This window comes from Bombyx mandarina, chromosome 07 (genome assembly GCF_030267445.1).
Source record: "Bombyx mandarina strain Sakado chromosome 07, ASM3026744v2".
Lineage (NCBI taxonomy): Eukaryota > Metazoa > Arthropoda > Insecta > Lepidoptera > Bombycidae > Bombyx > Bombyx mandarina.
In genome coordinates, this window is record NC_143214.1 from 5,520,125 (window position 1) to 5,537,681 (window position 17,557).

The 17,557-nt window shown below is 34.7% G+C and overlaps 3 protein-coding genes across 4 annotated transcripts in view; 2 read left to right on the forward strand and 1 right to left on the reverse strand.

Moving 5' to 3' along the window:
- LOC114250432 (PAS domain-containing protein cky-1) overlaps window positions 1-10,281 on the forward strand; it is a 176,339-nt gene extending 166,058 nt beyond the window's left edge. For both annotated transcript variants that reach the window (XM_028184300.2, XM_028184299.2), the window contains exons 10-12: window positions 7,756-8,079; window positions 8,803-9,419; window positions 9,502-10,281. In XM_028184300.2, the coding sequence (XP_028040101.2) occupies window positions 7,756-8,079; window positions 8,803-9,419; window positions 9,502-9,548 (988 nt within the window). In that variant the 3' untranslated portion in view covers window positions 9,549-10,281. The remainder of the gene's footprint in view (window positions 1-7,755; window positions 8,080-8,802; window positions 9,420-9,501) is intronic.
- A 1,412-nt stretch (window positions 10,282-11,693) lies between these two features.
- On the reverse strand, window positions 11,694-15,514 carry MED24 (mediator complex subunit 24). The gene has a single exon (XM_089728527.1). The coding sequence runs from the start codon at window positions 15,057-15,059 to the stop codon at window positions 12,132-12,134; it is 2,928 nt and encodes a 975-aa protein (XP_089584653.1). The 5' UTR covers window positions 15,060-15,514; the 3' UTR covers window positions 11,694-12,131.
- Window positions 15,515-15,765: 251 nt separating this feature from the next.
- Trmt61 (tRNA methyltransferase 61) overlaps window positions 15,766-17,557 on the forward strand; it is a 78,742-nt gene continuing 76,950 nt past the window's right edge. The window contains exons 1-3 of the mRNA XM_089728635.1: window positions 15,766-16,034; window positions 16,683-16,839; window positions 17,167-17,309. Coding sequence (XP_089584761.1) covers window positions 15,840-16,034; window positions 16,683-16,839; window positions 17,167-17,309 — 495 coding nt within the window. The 5' untranslated portion in view covers window positions 15,766-15,839. The remainder of the gene's footprint in view (window positions 16,035-16,682; window positions 16,840-17,166; window positions 17,310-17,557) is intronic.

The window sequence follows — 17,557 nt, forward strand, 5'->3', positions numbered from 1 at the left end:
TCTCAGCGGGTCGCGATTCCGATCCGGTAGTAGATTCATTCGCGAAACAATTGCTCTTGAGTTGTTAGGTCTCCTTCGGAGGCGCTCGGGCAGTTGTTAGCAAATCCCACCTCTCTTGGCTGAGCCTTTGCTCGCCCACCTGTCCTGGTGAAACTGGAAAGGTCTTCGGGCCACCAGTAAACTTTCAATCATAAAAAAAAAAAAAAGCATAGCAAAACGTAATGTTATAAACGTAACGTCACATAATAAAACTTATATAGATTGCAGAGTCCACATCTGGAAAAAATGTTTCATTACGATTTGAAATTCTTTAACCGACAAACGAAGAATAAACAGTATGATACAAGCTTTACCGTAAGTAGTGACTGGTTAGCATATTAGATAGTAAATCTAAATTAATTTGAATGGGTGAGTGGGTGACAGTGCGGTCAGAACTAAACAATCAAATAGGACAAAGGGCGGTGGCGCGGCCCTTCAGTGCACGGGCCAGTGATATGTGATGGTCCAAGTCATAAGCGGTTCTTGTTATATGCAATTCATATCTTTTAATAGTTTTTTTATTTGTTTTATTTCGGATATCTAATTATATAATATAATTATTTGATACTAGGCCAAATAAGTGGTCTTACAATTAGATATCCGCAGTCACCCGCTTTGAGATATGAAATCGAAGTCATAATTTTATTACATTACGACTGTCACACGCTTCAAACCGGAATGCATGACGCAGAAATAGGCAGGATGGTGGTACCTAACCTTGTGGGCTTATAATACACCTTACCACTACTACCAGTTTATATAATTTAACATGAAAATTAATTAGAAGTTAATCATAATCTGACATCCCTGAAATTAAGCAGTGGAAATACAGAGCCAGCTGCTAACCAGGAGAATGGAGGACACGACCCCATTGCACACTTCTCTATGAATTTTACCCTTCCTTCTTGTCATAGAATCTTTCAAAAGACAAACTAAAATAGATCATTAATTAGAAGTTCATGATTTTATGTCTAAAATACATGAACGCATAATCTACTTCACATATGCAGCTAAACGTACAATGCGGAATAAAAAAATCACTTCCCCATAGTCGAACACGGTCAGATAAACACGCTAGCTCTCATCACTTAATTTCACACCCACGCTGCGGTGTTTATAAATCCGTTCAGTTCACAAGCCGGGTTGCATTGTCACTTGGATTGCGTTATTTGTCACTTTTGTCACGTTCCTCTGAACTAACAAAACAAAATTACGTCACGTGCTCCGAGAATATTTTTTTTCCCTTTCATCGTAGATCCGATCACGATGACCGAAATCATAAAACAAATTTTAATGTTCAGTGTGTTTGTCTTTTAAGTGTATTTACAATAAATATACTTAATTTGTCTTTTGATTTGACAAACTTTTCTTTCATATAATTTAAAATGCAATTTTAAATAAAAAATACGACAAATACGAAAAATACGTCTATATTGTAATGTGTACCTTCTATTACTCCCTCCAAACGGTACCATTGTAATTGGACTTCATTATCTATACTAATATTATAAAGAGGAAAGATTTGTTTGTTTGTTTGTTTCGAATAGGCTCCGAAACTACTGGACCGATTTGAAAAATTCTTTTTCCATTAGAAGCCGACATTGTCCCTGATGAACATAGGCTACTTTTTTTTATTTTTTTTTTTATTTTTTTTTTTGGTTTCATGTGTGTTTTAATGTTTCCGAAGCGAAGCGAGGGCGGGTCGCTAGTTGTAACATAAATCCATTTTGTAAATTATCGTAGATCTATCCAGTATGTAATCAATCCATTACCGCTCCCTAGCACGGGCATATTCTGTGTCCTCCAAAAGTCGCTGGTGCCACTACTCAATCCGTCTCTAATAACAGCATTCAGGCTTATTTTCCCATTTAACTACAAAACTATTAGCCCTAACCTATAAAGAGTATGTAGTCAAATTCAAATTCAAAATCATTTATTTCAACTTAGATGTCAGTATAGCATACTTGTTGAACGTCAAAATATAAATAACAATGTTAACTCTACCACCGGTTTCAAAAAATGTACTAACTAAAGCTAAAAACGATTATGTTGTACCCTACAATCTCACATATTTTGATACCACATACGGTTCTGCGTGTTTCTACCGCGAAGAAATACTACAACCGAGCAGATTATCTGATGTATCAAAACAATTAAGTATTCTTGTTGTGATATTTTTGAGCTGCGATAATCCCTTTAGATCGGTAGGCAGCGGCTTGGCTCTGCCCCTGGCATTGCTGAAGTCCATGGGCGACGGTAACCACTCACCATCAGATGGGCCGTATGCTCGTCTGCCTACAAGGGCAATAAAAAAAAGAAGGTCAAATTAACATTGAACTCGCAATTTGAATAGCATTCATTATCCTAAATGCAGTTCTCAAACAGTATTTTAGATTATACGCCTTGAATTAATCGAAGCTTATTTCTAAAGGAAACATAGGTAGTAGTAGTAGTAGTCATTGAAACATATTTTTTTATCTTTTTTTATTTATTTATTTTTTGTTGCTTACATGGGTGGACGAGCTCACAGCCCACTTGATGTTAAATGATTACTGGAACCCATAGACATCAACAGCGTAAATGCCGCCACCCACTTTAAGATATAAGATCTAAGATCTCAATTATAGTTAAAACGGCTGCCCCACCCTTTAAACCGAAACGCATTACTGCTTCACGGCAGAAATAGGTAGGGTGGTACTTACCCGTGCGGACTCACAAGAGGTCCTACCACCCGTAAAAACATTGGATATATCTTGAAAAACATTGTTGTACTCAAAATGCTAAAATAGTCTATCCGTTTTTTGTCCTGGTTTCCGATACGCATTTTGTTTGCGATATGTAGAACGACTGCGTATTGTCGACATGTCTCCCGCCTACATCTTGCCCTTCAGATTTATGCGTTTGGCTGCGCGGACGCACAAATTGGCCAGGGAGGGCATACCGGATTGTGTGATTAAATTATAATCACATTGAACTAGAATACACAGAACGAGCATTGTATGTTAAAATTCGAGAAAATCTATATATATATATAAATGAATTGCTGTTCGTTAGTCTCGCTAAAACTCGAGAACGGCTGAACCGATTTGGCTAATTTTGGTCTTGAATTATTTGTGGAAGTCCAAAGAAGATTCAAAAGGTGGATAAATATGAAAATGCTCGGAATTAAATAAAAATAACAATTTTGTTTTTCCTTTGATGTGTCCCCCGTCGGACGGATTCCTTTTGTTTGTTTTAAGTTTATTTTATACAAAAGTTTAGGTCTTTTATTTATCTATTGAGGCACTACGAAGTCTGCCGGGTCAGCTAGTAAGGAATAGATTTCGTACAAACTTAGTAAAGTAGATAATTTCGTTTAAAAAGATTATACAAGTTATACCTGTATTTTTTGTGTCATCATCTGTTAGTTTATCTAAGTATTCATGCTAGAGTATTTTGAACTCTAAGCTTCATGGTGAAGGAATATAACATCGTGTAATAAAAATGAAACCCGCAAAATTATAATTTGCGTAATTACTGGTGGTAGGACCTCTTGTGAGTCCGCACGGGTAGGTACCACCGCCCCGCCTATTTCTGCCGTGAAGCAGTAATGCGTTTCGGTTTGAAGGGTGGGGCAGCCGTTGTGACTATACTGAGACCTTAGAACTATATCTCAAGGTGTGTGGCGCATTTACGTTGTAGATGTCTATGGGCTCCAGTAACCACTTAACATCAGATGGGCTGTGAGCTCGTCCACACAGCTAAGCAATAAAAAAAAAAAAAAAAAAAAAAATCATGTATTTCAAATAATTTTATTTTTATTTGACTACGATCATGAGAACCGATGGGTATATACATTGAGCTTTAGAGGTTTTATTATATAATCTTTAGTGTTCAATATAGCAAAATATTTTGGCAGTATTTTTAATGTGGTAAATTAACCATTTCATTATGGTAACTCAACGTCCACACAATAAAGTATTTCAAGAAATGAATCTGGAGGATGTGTAATTTAAGACAAAAATATAAAGATACTTTATAATTTCGTTTTAATGAATGAAAATATCTCATTGAAATTAAATATTGCCCTTCTAGTATGACAGTTTATCTGTGGCAGTCAATATCGACATCCGAGATCCCATTTACTTGGGAATGCATAACGAGCGCCGTATTAAAACTAATACAATTAAGATGAATGCTGAGGAAAGTTTGAATCTTTACCGGGGAAGGTTTTTTGCATTTCGTATTCACAAACAATCAATTAATTCAAGCGATTGAAAAAAAATATTCCACAAAAAATTATAAAATGTACACAAACTGAATATACCGTTTTTAGACTAAAAACAAAAGTTACTGAAGCATTATTATCACTCATACACTACAGAATGATTTCCTTCTTCCTGGAATGACGCGGTCGAGATTATCGTAAGCAATAAATTTTTTCCAGAACACGAACTCGCGTCCATCGGAATATTTTACACTGATGGTAGGACCTCTTGTGAGTCCGCACGGGTAGGTACCCGGTGGTACCCCTTGCCTATTTCTGCCATAAAGCAGTAATGCGCTTCGATTTGAAGGGTTAGGGTAGCCGTAGTAACTATACTGAGGCCTTAGAACTCTTATCTCAACCTGGATGGCGGCATTTACGTTGTTGATGTCTATGGGCTCCGGTAAACACTTAACAACAGGTAGGCTGTGAGCGTCGTCGTCGCTCGTCCACACATCCTTGCAATAACAAAAAAAAAAAAAAAATTTAAATTCGTAACAAAGGTAAAAAAGGTAACCACATGATACAGAGTAACTATATTCATTTTCTGTGTCCCTTAAATAAATTTTGTTCTGATAAACACTAGATGAAAATCTCGAAAGACTACAGGTATAAGCATCTAACTCAATAATAATATGAGATGTTATTTTATGATATGAAAGATAATCAATAATATGATATCCAAAACGCGAATTCAGTTTTAACAAATATGGCAACTAAATAGGACAATGGTATGTTTGGAGATTTTAGAATTTAGAGAAGCTACACAATAAATAACCAATAAATGAACATTACTTGGCGAGGTCAAGCTTATTAATGGGAAATCTAGCTAAAAAGTGGAACAAAAGCAATGATAGAAAACAAAGAGTTTTGAAGCATAACAGATAAAAAAAATTACTATTTAGTTACCTTCAATACTTTAAGCGGTGTGTATTAAAAAAAAATGTATTTAACTGAGCAAATATTTTCAAAAACCTTCGCCCGCAAAATTGCCCTTTTGATTTCCTGTTAACAAACAGCCTTCGCGCTGTTATCTCTCTCACCCAAAGCGAATACGAAAGCGATTTGTCGTCGTCCAACACATATCTAAACTTTAATGTACACTCGCAAACAAGATGCACCGAAATAATTTTTATTTATTGATTAGATGGGTGGACGAGCTCACCCGGTGTTAAGTGGTCACTGGAGCCCATAGACATCTACAACGTAAAAGCGCTACCCATCCTGAGATATAAGTTCTAAGATCTCAGTATAGTTATAACGGCTACCCCACCCTTCAAACCGAAACGCATCACTGCTTCACGGCAGAAATAGGCAGGGCGGTGGTACCTACCCGCGCGGACTCATAAGAGGTCCTACCACCAGTAAGTAAGTAATATGGCAATTTTTCTTTCAAAGTATAAATCTAAATCTTCTTTAAACCAATACGTCCAATGTTTATACGATGTAAATAATCTTCAATGTATACTAACTACAAAATAACTCGTGTGTATTGTACACACATTTTGTACATAAAATTTTACTTTCTAGATCAACACTCAGTCTTAGTGATTATTTATCTACGGATACCTTTACAGTTTTTTTCAGAACTCAATTGTTAAATTAGAATTCAAAATTAAAGCCTTGATCTCATAAATGTTATAGGCATATGTATCCTTTCACTGTACCATTTTCTATCCTCATATAACGTGGTAGAAATATTAGCACAAATTAGTTCCCCAAAATCAGTGAATATGGTGTAATCCTTGCAAGGAGGTACCTTGCCGTCAGGATGAACGTAACCATATCCTAGCTAGCGGCTTGCTCGATTCCAAATCAATGAGTATAAATATTTTTTTAGACACAACTTCAATCACAAACAGACGGCTGAACTCACGTGACAATGACATTTGGTGCACTAAACATGGCGGATTTTCGGCCTCATTAGACATTTACGTATATTCATGTTGAATTTTATGTATGCACTGAAATACTGTTATATTGTTTTCCTGCGAGTTACAGTGCTGAGTAAGAACGAGATAGATATATGTTTATGTGTGTGCCTTCAAAATGGGTGCTATTTATGTAAGCAATTGTACGTATAGAACAATATGTCGTGTCTCTACTATATTGGTCTATGCTGAAGTATGAAACCTATCTATGACGTCAATGCGTTCGATGACATTTTTTGTTAACTGTCACGACTTCTTTTGTATAAAAGCGTTTTCAACGCCACTGTACGATTGTTAGTCCAGGGCTTAAGTCCAACTATGTGACATTTTCCTGCATCCACTATCTAAAGGTTGCCAGCGCAAACGCTGGGTTAGGCACCTTACACTAAAGGTTACATTAAATACAAATTCAAAACTGTTTCTAAAGTTATTTCGTTTATTTCCGTCTTCATTGCCTTAGTAATATGTCTTATGTGCATCAATAATTAAGGTAAATGAAAATTTTATTCATATGTAGTCTACATATTATGTAGCATTTCAAAAAACATTCAAAATCAAATATAGAACTTTTATAATTTAATAAATTACAGCGAGCAGACTTTAAGATCCCTAATCTATTTATTGCCGCCTTAACTTTAACAATGCTACAAATAACGCAAAGAAATACTTAATATAAACATTAAACTTTAGCGGGCACATTTTGTGTTGCCGTAATGGGTGAACCGTGTAACATCGTTTCTGCTCAATTGATGCCAATTCTTTCTCTTTATTACCGATGAACGTTTAAAAGTTATTTAAATTGGATACTTGTGTTCGTTATAATTATCTTAAATAATGCTAAAGATACCCCGGTTCCGAGAGTGCTTCGCAATTTTATTAATTGAAAAAATTGCAAAATTCTTACAAACTTGCGTAAATAAGTTACTTTAATTAGTTATTAGTTTAAGGCTTGAATCACGTTAGAACCCTAGAATTCCATTATCACTCGGGATTTCTAGGCGATGTCCAATTTCAGAACTGGCTTATATGAGAGATAAAGGGTGTATTTTATCACTTAGATAACCTTAGATAAAATTAGAAAATCTTCCAGATTACCCTTTTTCACACTGGATAATTCTGAAAAAGTCATATGCCTAATAAATTTATTTACCTTTGCCTCATTTGATCGTAATGGAATAAATTATTATGTTACTTTAAGTGATTCAAAAACGATATCATAAAAAACGTCTGCTTTAATCAAATGCTCTTAGTGGTGGTAGGACCTCATGTGAGTCCGCGCGGGCAGGTACCACCACCCTGCCTATTTCTGCCGTGAAGCAGTAATGCGTTTCGGTTTGAAGGGTGGGGCAGCCGTTGTAACTATAGTTGAGACCTTAGACCTTATATCTTAAGGTGACTGGCGCATTTACGTTGTAGATGTCTATGGGTTCCAGTAACCACTTAACACCAGGTGGGCTGTGAGCTCGTCCACCCATCTAAGCAATAAATAAATAAAAATGCGGCAGGTACTTCATATACTTAAACTTTGATTGTCAACAGTGAACATGAAGCAGCAGTAATGAAAGCGAACCCTTGGCTCTACCACTACTACGCTGTCCAATCGAAAATCCACTACGGGCTCGCCTACGAAGCGGCAACCAGAATGTACGGACCTCCGCCTCCGGACCTACAAGTTTATCCGTCGGCGGTTCAATATACACCGGCCCCAGCAGTCTGTATCAACGGAACCCAACCGATGGTTATGCAACCTGGGCTGCAGACTCCGATACCGCATGTGCCAACTCATCTGACTCCAATGCACTACGCCTACGATAGATCAGACACAGGCCCTGTAGATTATTCCGTCTCATTACAAGAGAGCAGGTATTTGATTAAATAATTTAATTACTTAATATCTGTTCAACCTCTACACAACCATCTAACATTACTACTGTATAGAAAGAAATCCGTAAAACTTCAGAGTGTATCAGATAAGGCTAAATAAAATAAAATACATCCAAATTAATTGACTATTAAATTAACATCATGAAACTTGACTAAAAGCCTAAAACGAATGAACATTGTACTGTATAAAGGCATTTTATTTAATCTACTTAATTAGGAGCCTTCACTGAAGTACACACGAAAATTGCCACATCACACAGCGCATCTGTATGTAGCTTATACTGATTGTGGATTACATAAAAAACTACAACAAAAAATCATAAGAAACTTGGCAACACAAATTTATAACAATACTAATACACTATTCATAATATGTGGGTATAAGATACCATGAATTTGGATACGATTTGAGTAGGTACCTAGCTTAAATAGTGACTTTCATATTCAATGCAAACAGCAAATATGATAAGCCACCAAGAAAAAAAAACTAACACAGATGCGTGAACCTTTAACTTTTAATGAGATACAATCGCATCTTAATGGGATGTCCTAGAAACAGACTAATTGCACCAAGACCTTGTGGCATCAAAGAGTTTGTACTGAGCACTATTAGCTCGCTCTCGTCATTTACATATCTAATTACAATCTCAGTGGTTAGTTTAGCTAAAATTCCGCATGTTTAACATTAGATTCCCATTTCAGGTACCACAATATACGGGTAGAGGATACCAGGATTCAGTCTAATGCTAAGCGAAAAGGAAAAAACGCTGAGGAAAAGCCCAGTACGCCTAATTCCAATTTATCTCCCAGGTGCACACCTTCAACGGTTACATCCGGTGGAGACATTTTGGTAGCCGTATCTGCGGGCTCGATTGCAAGCAGACGCCCTGGTTCTAAAAACTTTAATATCACAGAAACCGAAATAGTCGACCAGTGGAATCCAAGTCCGACATGGTCCGAGACGGCACTTCAGAAAGTTCCTGATGTTTGTCACCAAGATTTGAGTCCATATGTGACTACAACGCCTCCGACACCCACAGGCACACCCTCAGCGTACACACACAACTACAGCCATACATTTGTTTTCGACTGGTCACCAGAGCAATATGTTCCTCATACTAACAATAGATGTAATACAGTGACAACGGAAAGTTCCTTTCAACAGACGTGGAATAGAAGTCAAAGAACATTCGCTAATAGCGGAGAGAGTTCTGTAGATGAGATTTGCAATACTAATAGGTTAAGTTTAACAATGAGGGTCAGTAATCCACCGCCTTACAATGTAACCAGCGAAGGGGAAATGCTTAGGAGGCAGATGGGTAAGTTTGAGTAACATAGGTAACTAATTTACTATTCATTTACAATTTAATGTTTTATGTTAATTTTGTTTTGTTTTCATAGATCGTGGACATCCCGATTCCCCGGATGCGAAAAAGCCCGCATTATAACTATTACCTGTATAATGACATTTTAATTTTAGTATCATATTGTTTTGTTACCTGTAATTATTTTATATAATTATAATGTTGATTAGAAGAAATACTAGCTCTGGAACTCTCCTGTGATCTTGTATTATATGAATAAATATAATTTGTGTATAGTAGCAATTGTACATAAAGAATTACTGTTTACGTAAATCGTGAGCTCTAGGATATCATTGTAAGTAAATAGCGTTGAATTATAATATTGCGTTTATGTGTCAAATGTGTTTTTTACGGAAGATGAAATATCTTTTCCATTTTAAAAGTTTTATCGGTAAAGATACTTTTGAAGTCCGCTGTCCTAAACATTTTTTACCGTGGTACTTATAATAAGAAATTCTCACTTTAATTTTGTTAAATAAGTAGGTAGGAGTAAGTACTTAACGCGTTTATTCGCTTAGTGCATTTTTGTTTTATTTGTAAACATTGTTAATGTATATTCAACTTGTTTTAAATATTTATCGAATTAACTTGTGTTATTATTATAAAAATATTCCTGTAGTTTTATAATCGATTTGTATACAACTTGTATTTTTGTAAGTAGTATTAAATATTCGTACCGTCCAAAATATGGTCCATGTTGTACAAAGTAGTCTTACTATATTATATGATTCCAAATTTGGTATAGCCATTATAGGTTATATTAAACTTGTATAAACCTATTGTGTGAATTTTGAAAATAAAAAGTTTTGAGACCCTAGTCAATTGCTTTATTTTTTATTCTGCAAACCCTTTCTGTAACGGGCATTGACCTTTTTCTGTTTAAAAAATCCATTGCCTAAATACTAACCTTTTTAATGTTTTACCTTTGTTGGTCTTCCAAAAAATAACTACGGCAAATATTTAAGAAATATTTAAATCAGTTCCTTAAATTGGACTGTATAGGTTCTCACCTCACAATGAATATAACAAGACGAAACGAGGTTAAAGTATCACAATGTAGATAGAGCATGTTATAATTAATGTAAAAAAATGTAAAAATAAATTAAATTGTTATTAGTAGTTTCATACAACGAATATTTTATTAATTGTTTTCACTGTTCGATGACAGCCCTAAATTTATACAATAAAAGTACCGTTAGGCTGTTAATTCTGGTAAACGCATCAGAGAGAGATAGACAATAGCAGAAATTGATGAAAGCGACAGACTTTTTTTTTTATTGCATAGGTGGATGGACGAGCTCACAGCCCACTTGGTGTTATGTGGTTACCGGCGCCCATAGACATCTACAACGTAAATGCCGCCACCCACTTTGAGATATGAGTCCTAAGGTCTCAGTATAGTTACAACCGCAGCCTCACCCTTCAAACCGAAACAGACTGACAAGAGGTCCTACCGCCAGTAATATCACAGGAACAGTTCCTATTTGACGGAGAAAAATGTTTTTAATGTGCGCACTCAATTTGTACAACTAGTACTAATACGTTTACTTCCTAGTGTGAGCCCGCACGGGTAGGTACCACCGTCCTGCCTATTTCTGCTACGAAGCAGTGATACTTTTCGGCTTGAAGGGCGGAGCAACCATTGTACTGACACTTAGAACTCATGTCTCTAGAAGGGTAACGGCATTGATGTCGTTGATATCGTTGGACTTCGGTAAGCACTTAACAATGAGTTCGTTCACCATCTAAAAAAATCGTATCTGCGAGAGATGACCAGCCTTGTTGTTTTAATACGAATCATAATATCTTACGTATAATTTTCAAATTCAGATTAAAATCGCACTACCTTGCACAATAATATGGCTCCTACAATATAACTGTACAAGTTGCTACTTATTTTGTATTTACTTGCATATTTTTAGTAGGTATTTATTTGTATTTAATCGTATGTAAGTCTATCTTATATTGTATTTATTTTTCACATGTGTATATAAGTATATATTTTTGTGTAAGTTTATTATGATATAGCACCGTCCAGTTCGCTTATTCCTCTCCCTGCAAGGTTGCCTGGAAGAGATCGCTTTCAGCGATAAGGCCGCCAATTTATGTCACCAACTATTATTTGTTTTATTTGCTCACTCTGTACATATTATGTTAAATAAAGTGTTCTTATTATTATTACGTAATTTACGTAATTCATGGGTTGGCAAAATAATAGCTTGTTCCTTATGATCAGATACTCTTTATTCCGAAACTATTGGGAATCTTATTTCTTCGTCGTATCGATTATTCTAATAGAAGAGCATTTACAATTTTCGGCTTGATATACTCTTTGCAGTATACACTGTACATTAAAAAAGCTGAATACACAAGTTATCAGTGCCTAGTATAACTTAAAACGCATCCTACATTATAGTATATTATATTAAAATGTTATTAAATATTATTTAATAAATTATTTGGAAAAACGATAGAAGTAGGATAATACGGGTGGAAGAACTATTTATTATGAGTGTTCCCATAATAAAACTGTAAAAATTGATACTGACTATATTTAAAACTAAAATAAAACATATTTTTTTAATAAATCAAAATAATTAATGTATTTCATTATATATATCTTAAAATAAATTATCTTATTAATTTATTACTATGATTTTTTATTTATTATTCTGGCCTTAACCTCATATTTCGTAAAAGGCATAGATCTCTCGCGGTGTCTTTTCTTCCGTAAGCAGTATTCAAATTATATAAGCGTAAAATCAGACCAATGTTAAAATTGTCAGGTAGAGCTTTAATTAAAGTTGGTACGAGTTCACTAGGCATTTTCTGTAATACTAACTGGGCCCTATCTTGGCCACATTGAACCACATAAATCAAGAACTGAAGTATAAAATGTGTTTGGGGTGTGATATTTCCGTCCTTGCCAGCTAGTTGCGAAAAGGACGCATACAGCGTTTCTAAAGCTGACAACAATGGTTCTTTTAATGATATTTCATATCCTTGTCCCTTACAATAATAAACACCACTTCCATCGGATGTATTGTCGTTGAGTTTCCGCATTTTACTAGACGACATCGCATCCAAATCCTCAACTTCGTCATGACGACGCTTCCTCGAAAAATGCGACTTTTTAGTGTTGCTGTAATCTAAGGCAGCATATATGCAATACACTGCTAGCTTGGCTAATACAGAAGACTGGGGTTCAACTAGCTCTTCAGACAACTTAGAATTATACAGGTATTGTGGTAGAACATGTAATAAAAGTGCTCCTGTGCACTTTTCTATGTCCAAATGGAACATCGCCAACACAATATCAACAGATCTATCGAGATCTACTTGGTACCGAAATTTTAATGTCTCTTTCACTAAGTTCGTCACAAACCATATTGGGCCAGTTGTGTTCAAAAGATTCTCAACGAGATGGGTAGCATCAATATGAAGGTATCCTCTGGACTTTATATTTTCCCAAATGCTTTGTAGTTGCTCTAATATTGGCTTGCGAGAGGTGATACTGTATGGCAACTGCTGCCCTTTTGATTTTGGCATTGAGGTAGGATGAATTTTAAACAGTAATTTTCTTATTATCTGACACATCAAAATTGCTCTTTCTTGAAAATTGTCTATTTGAGTTAATTCTAATTCAGTAGGTGATGTTAAAAATTGCTGAACCATATTCATGGGTTTTACTGATGCATCTTGATGGACAACATTGATGTATGAACAAAGCCATACTGATGCACACACTGCCAAGGAAGCCATTTTTTGTCTTATAGAATCCAACATTCTTTTAACATCTGTTGCCGAAAGTAGACCTTGTTCCCAAGCAAAAAGAACCTCTTTAACTGCACCAGTGATGTTCATACAAAGATCATGAGGTTTGACATTAGTATTTTTGAAATCAAAGTCAGGAGCACTCAAATGGTGAATGATAACATCAAGAACATGATCACATTTCTGAAGTATCTGATCTGAAGATTTATAATTTCCTTTATGTACCATACAATCCCTTACCCATTTCTCAAAAAATGAGTCACCATTTTCTTCTAGAACAACATCAGCTCCATAATCTTGGACTATCCAACATAAAAGCAAAAATGAAATGTCAAATATATATACTTTTGATTGTGGTGCACCTTTTTCACTTGCAGCAAACAATGCAAATTCATTAAACTTAATGAGTCTTGACACAAAGATTTTTAGTTTTCCTTCCACAGTTGCAACGGCCAGGATGGTATCCAATGTAGTTCGACCAACTATTTGGCATAGCATGATATAGAGCGACTCTTGAGTTTTGTGAAATTCACCACTCAATGCTTTTAAAATCTCTGCCAATGTAGGTTCAACACGAGTTATAAATAATGGGACTGAGCCTTGTAATCCTATTGGCTCAAATTTTTGTAAAGGATGATCAATAGTCTCACGTTTTTGTTTAAAATATGTCAAAGTATTATCTGACAGAACATTAAGTTTAACTAATGGCTCTATAAGTGAAATAACACTATTACAAGAATTCTTGGTATCAACAATATCCAGGAGTGGAGCTGATTGTAATAACATTTCAAAAGCTTCCACAACCTCAGTAGAATATTCACTTTCCTTATTTGTTGTCCCACACATATTATGGAGGTGATTTATCACTTGTGGAACTTTTAGAAAAGTGAATGCAGCCCACAATGATTGCTTCGATGCATCATTACTAGAATCATTTAGTGAAATGAAACAAGCTCTAATAAGTTCACAGTAGAGACGTGACAATGAATAGCCTTTTATTTTCTGAACCATTAGTAGTTGGCTGGAGATCTGTTGCATGCCTGCACTAGGGTTTGAGAACACATTTATAGCTATTAAAGCCTGCAGACAATAGGTTACAGCTTCTGGTTTATTGTTTAAGGGTGCTATTTTATCCAATTCCATATTGCAGATTATTTGTAAAGTGACATGTATGGTCATCGGAGGTTTGAATTGAGTGTTCATCATCATAAATGCTGTTATCTCTTGACATTTCTTTGTCACTTCGTTATACTCATCAGGATCATTCTGCTTGGCCAAATAGAACATTGCAATCAGAAAATCTGTATTAACAATAGAGTTCAGTAAAACTGATGATTTCTCCAATAATTCCTGACTTTGAACAGAACTTGAAGCTGGATACTTGGTTAATGAATAGTGAAATACTTGTAACAGCCACAATATTATAGATGATACAGCATAAGCTAAAACTTCTTCTTCTAACTTGCCTCTGCATGTAATACTCTCCAAAAAGGTTTCAAGGAACTCCAACAAGCTTATTATACAATGAGGTTTGTGAAAAGCATCAAATTTTGCGATTCGTTGTAACACAGCCGCGAAAGAGACCAAATGACACGCAAGTGAATGTTTCAAATACGATATCACTAACTGATTGGCCCCACAGCCTACCATGGCTTGCTGAAGAATACAATCAGCCAGATTATATAGGTCACCACTGACGCCCCTCGGCAGTATAGTTTTGATGTTGATGCCCCATTGAATATCAGTCCATCGTTCTTTCCAAGCTTTTAAAATTAAAGCTTTTAGTGAACTAGTTTTACTCGTTATTTTGGAAGCATCCATTTTTATTGTATTTTATTAGAGCACAATAATGTTTCTTTCTTAAATTTCACACATTTTTGACGTGTTATTAGTCGTTTAAACAACACTTTACTACTAGTCTTTGAGGTTACAAATTACATTTTCTTGTTCACTGTTGAATATTGAAATTAATTCGTTATATTTGTGTGGCACATTAAGTTTTCACATTTTTAAAAATATTTTATTAGCGAGCATTTGAGAATAAACATTACTTTATATGATCAAATTGTTGGTAGGTCGTGATGCTGTCCACGTATAATTGTCTATGATGCACTATATTTGAATTTGTTCCTTTTACTTTTGATGTGCGGTGTCATTCTGAATTATATTTTCTCATAAACAAGTCAACACAATGTTTTCAAGCATTTAATTTACGTTTTAATTAATTGCTATAGCCGCTAGTCCACCCTATCACAAACTTGAATAATAATAGCCCAATCACAAAATAGACATTTTGAAATGTTGAACTGATTCCGTTTAATTCCATTTAAAGCAATTTTAATATTTTTATTGATTCTTGGTTTAATCGGTGTTTCGTCGAAATTTAAAAATTTTATTAAAATATTTAAATTAAAATACTTTAATAACAAAAATCCGTAGAACTCGAAATTAAAATGTTGATCATTCTTCGGGAACATTGGTTGTCATAGGAAAAACAGAACGTCGATTGTCAAAACTAAATGACACTTGACAGACCTCGTGGTTTGTTTACAAACTTATTAGTTTTGAATTTCATAAATAGTTAAGAAAATTTGACTTAAAATGAGTTTTAGAAATTATAAGGATAAAGTAGATGAAGGAGATACAGTGATCTTATACCTTAGTAACAATTTATATGCAATAGATGTTAAGACTGAAGTTAAAAATAAGAAAGGTGAAACGATTGAGAATGTCTTCCAAACACCTTTCGGTGCTTTAAAAGTAAGGAACTTAATTGGTATACAGTATGGAAGTCGGGTATGTATTAGAATTATTTTTAATACCGAACGCTACATTTCATTTATAGTTTAATATTTCTGATAATAACTACATAACCTAACCGACTACATAACAAATAGGTTAATTATTACAGAAACCCACAGTTATCAATTACTACAAGCAATTTAAAGTATCTGGTCAAAATCTCAACTGTATTATGAAATAGCTACTCTGACCTTTAAACTGGAAGTCAGATAGATGGGAAGATGATATCTGCCTGTGCATGCCTCCGATTCCATGCCCTACTACTAGTAAAAAGTTTTAATAAGTTGCAATTGTGAAAAAGCTAAAATAAAGAAATATCAAAAATTTTAATATTTGTGATACATAATTAACTGAAATGTTGTCAAAGAGGTTATAACCAATTACCATTAGGTTGGCTTACAAAGATAATAATAAAAATAATGCGAAAATGAATTATTTACTGACTTTGGAATAGCAAAACTGTTTTTAATTGCAATATTTTATTGCTGTTTTCAAATAATTTACTTGGAAATTATCAAAAGAAATATTTTAAGTCAAAACAATAAACAAACATGGTTTAAATTGATATATTTTGTGCATTACATGGAAAATGCAAATATCCACATAGAAGCAAATTATCTCATAATTAAACCATATCAACAGATAGAACTATCAAAAGGCTGGGGACACATACTACAGCCAACCCCTGAGATGTGGTCCCTAACATTGCCTCACCGCACTCAAATTATATACACGCCTGACATAAGCATGATCCTGTTCCAATTAGACTTAGTTCCTGGCTGTGTTGTCATCGAAGCTGGTGAGTTGTATACTTGTAGTTTTCTTAAAGTTTAGATTTGGTAATTTTGATTAACTGGCATTTGAAAACAATGCCTTTTGGAGGGTGATCCCTTTTATCATATCAGATCATGAACAACACGTGTCATCTGATATGATAGTTATAATATTCGCAACCCTAAAGCAATATAGAATTCCACCCTAGACAGAATTCTTAGGCTTAATTTTGATTAAATGAACTTTGAGAATAACTGCCCCTTAACATAATGTCTGTAGACATGTTAATGACAAAGAAACCACATTTTAAAGAGTACATAACTCTATGTTAATGCCTACCATATTTTATCAGGTACAGGTAGTGGCTCCTTAACTCATGCACTCATACGTCGCGTGCGGCCAGATGGACATGTTTACACTTTCGATTTTCATGAACACAGATCCAAAATTGCTAGAGAAGAGTTTGAAGCTCATGATGTTGCCGACTTTGTTACTGTGAGTTTATGATTTATTGTACCCTACATTTTTAGTGTATATAGTAAAATAGGCTGTAAAAAGAAAATGCAGTGAAATTTAAGTTACATCTGTAACTGAGCTAAGCAAATATAAAATATAATTGTTTAAGAATCAAAATAATTACTACTGAAACTTAATGCAAAGTTTTTTGTAAGGTCTTTTTTGTTTCAATTTCTCTTTGAGATTGTTAATTAAAATATTAGAAATCTATTCTATACATCTAAGCT

Excerpts from the sequence above, each read along its gene's own strand:
- MED24 (XM_089728527.1), bottom strand. The coding sequence starts at position 15,059 with ATGGATGCTTCCAAAATAACGAGTAAAACTAGTTCACTAAAAGCTTTA.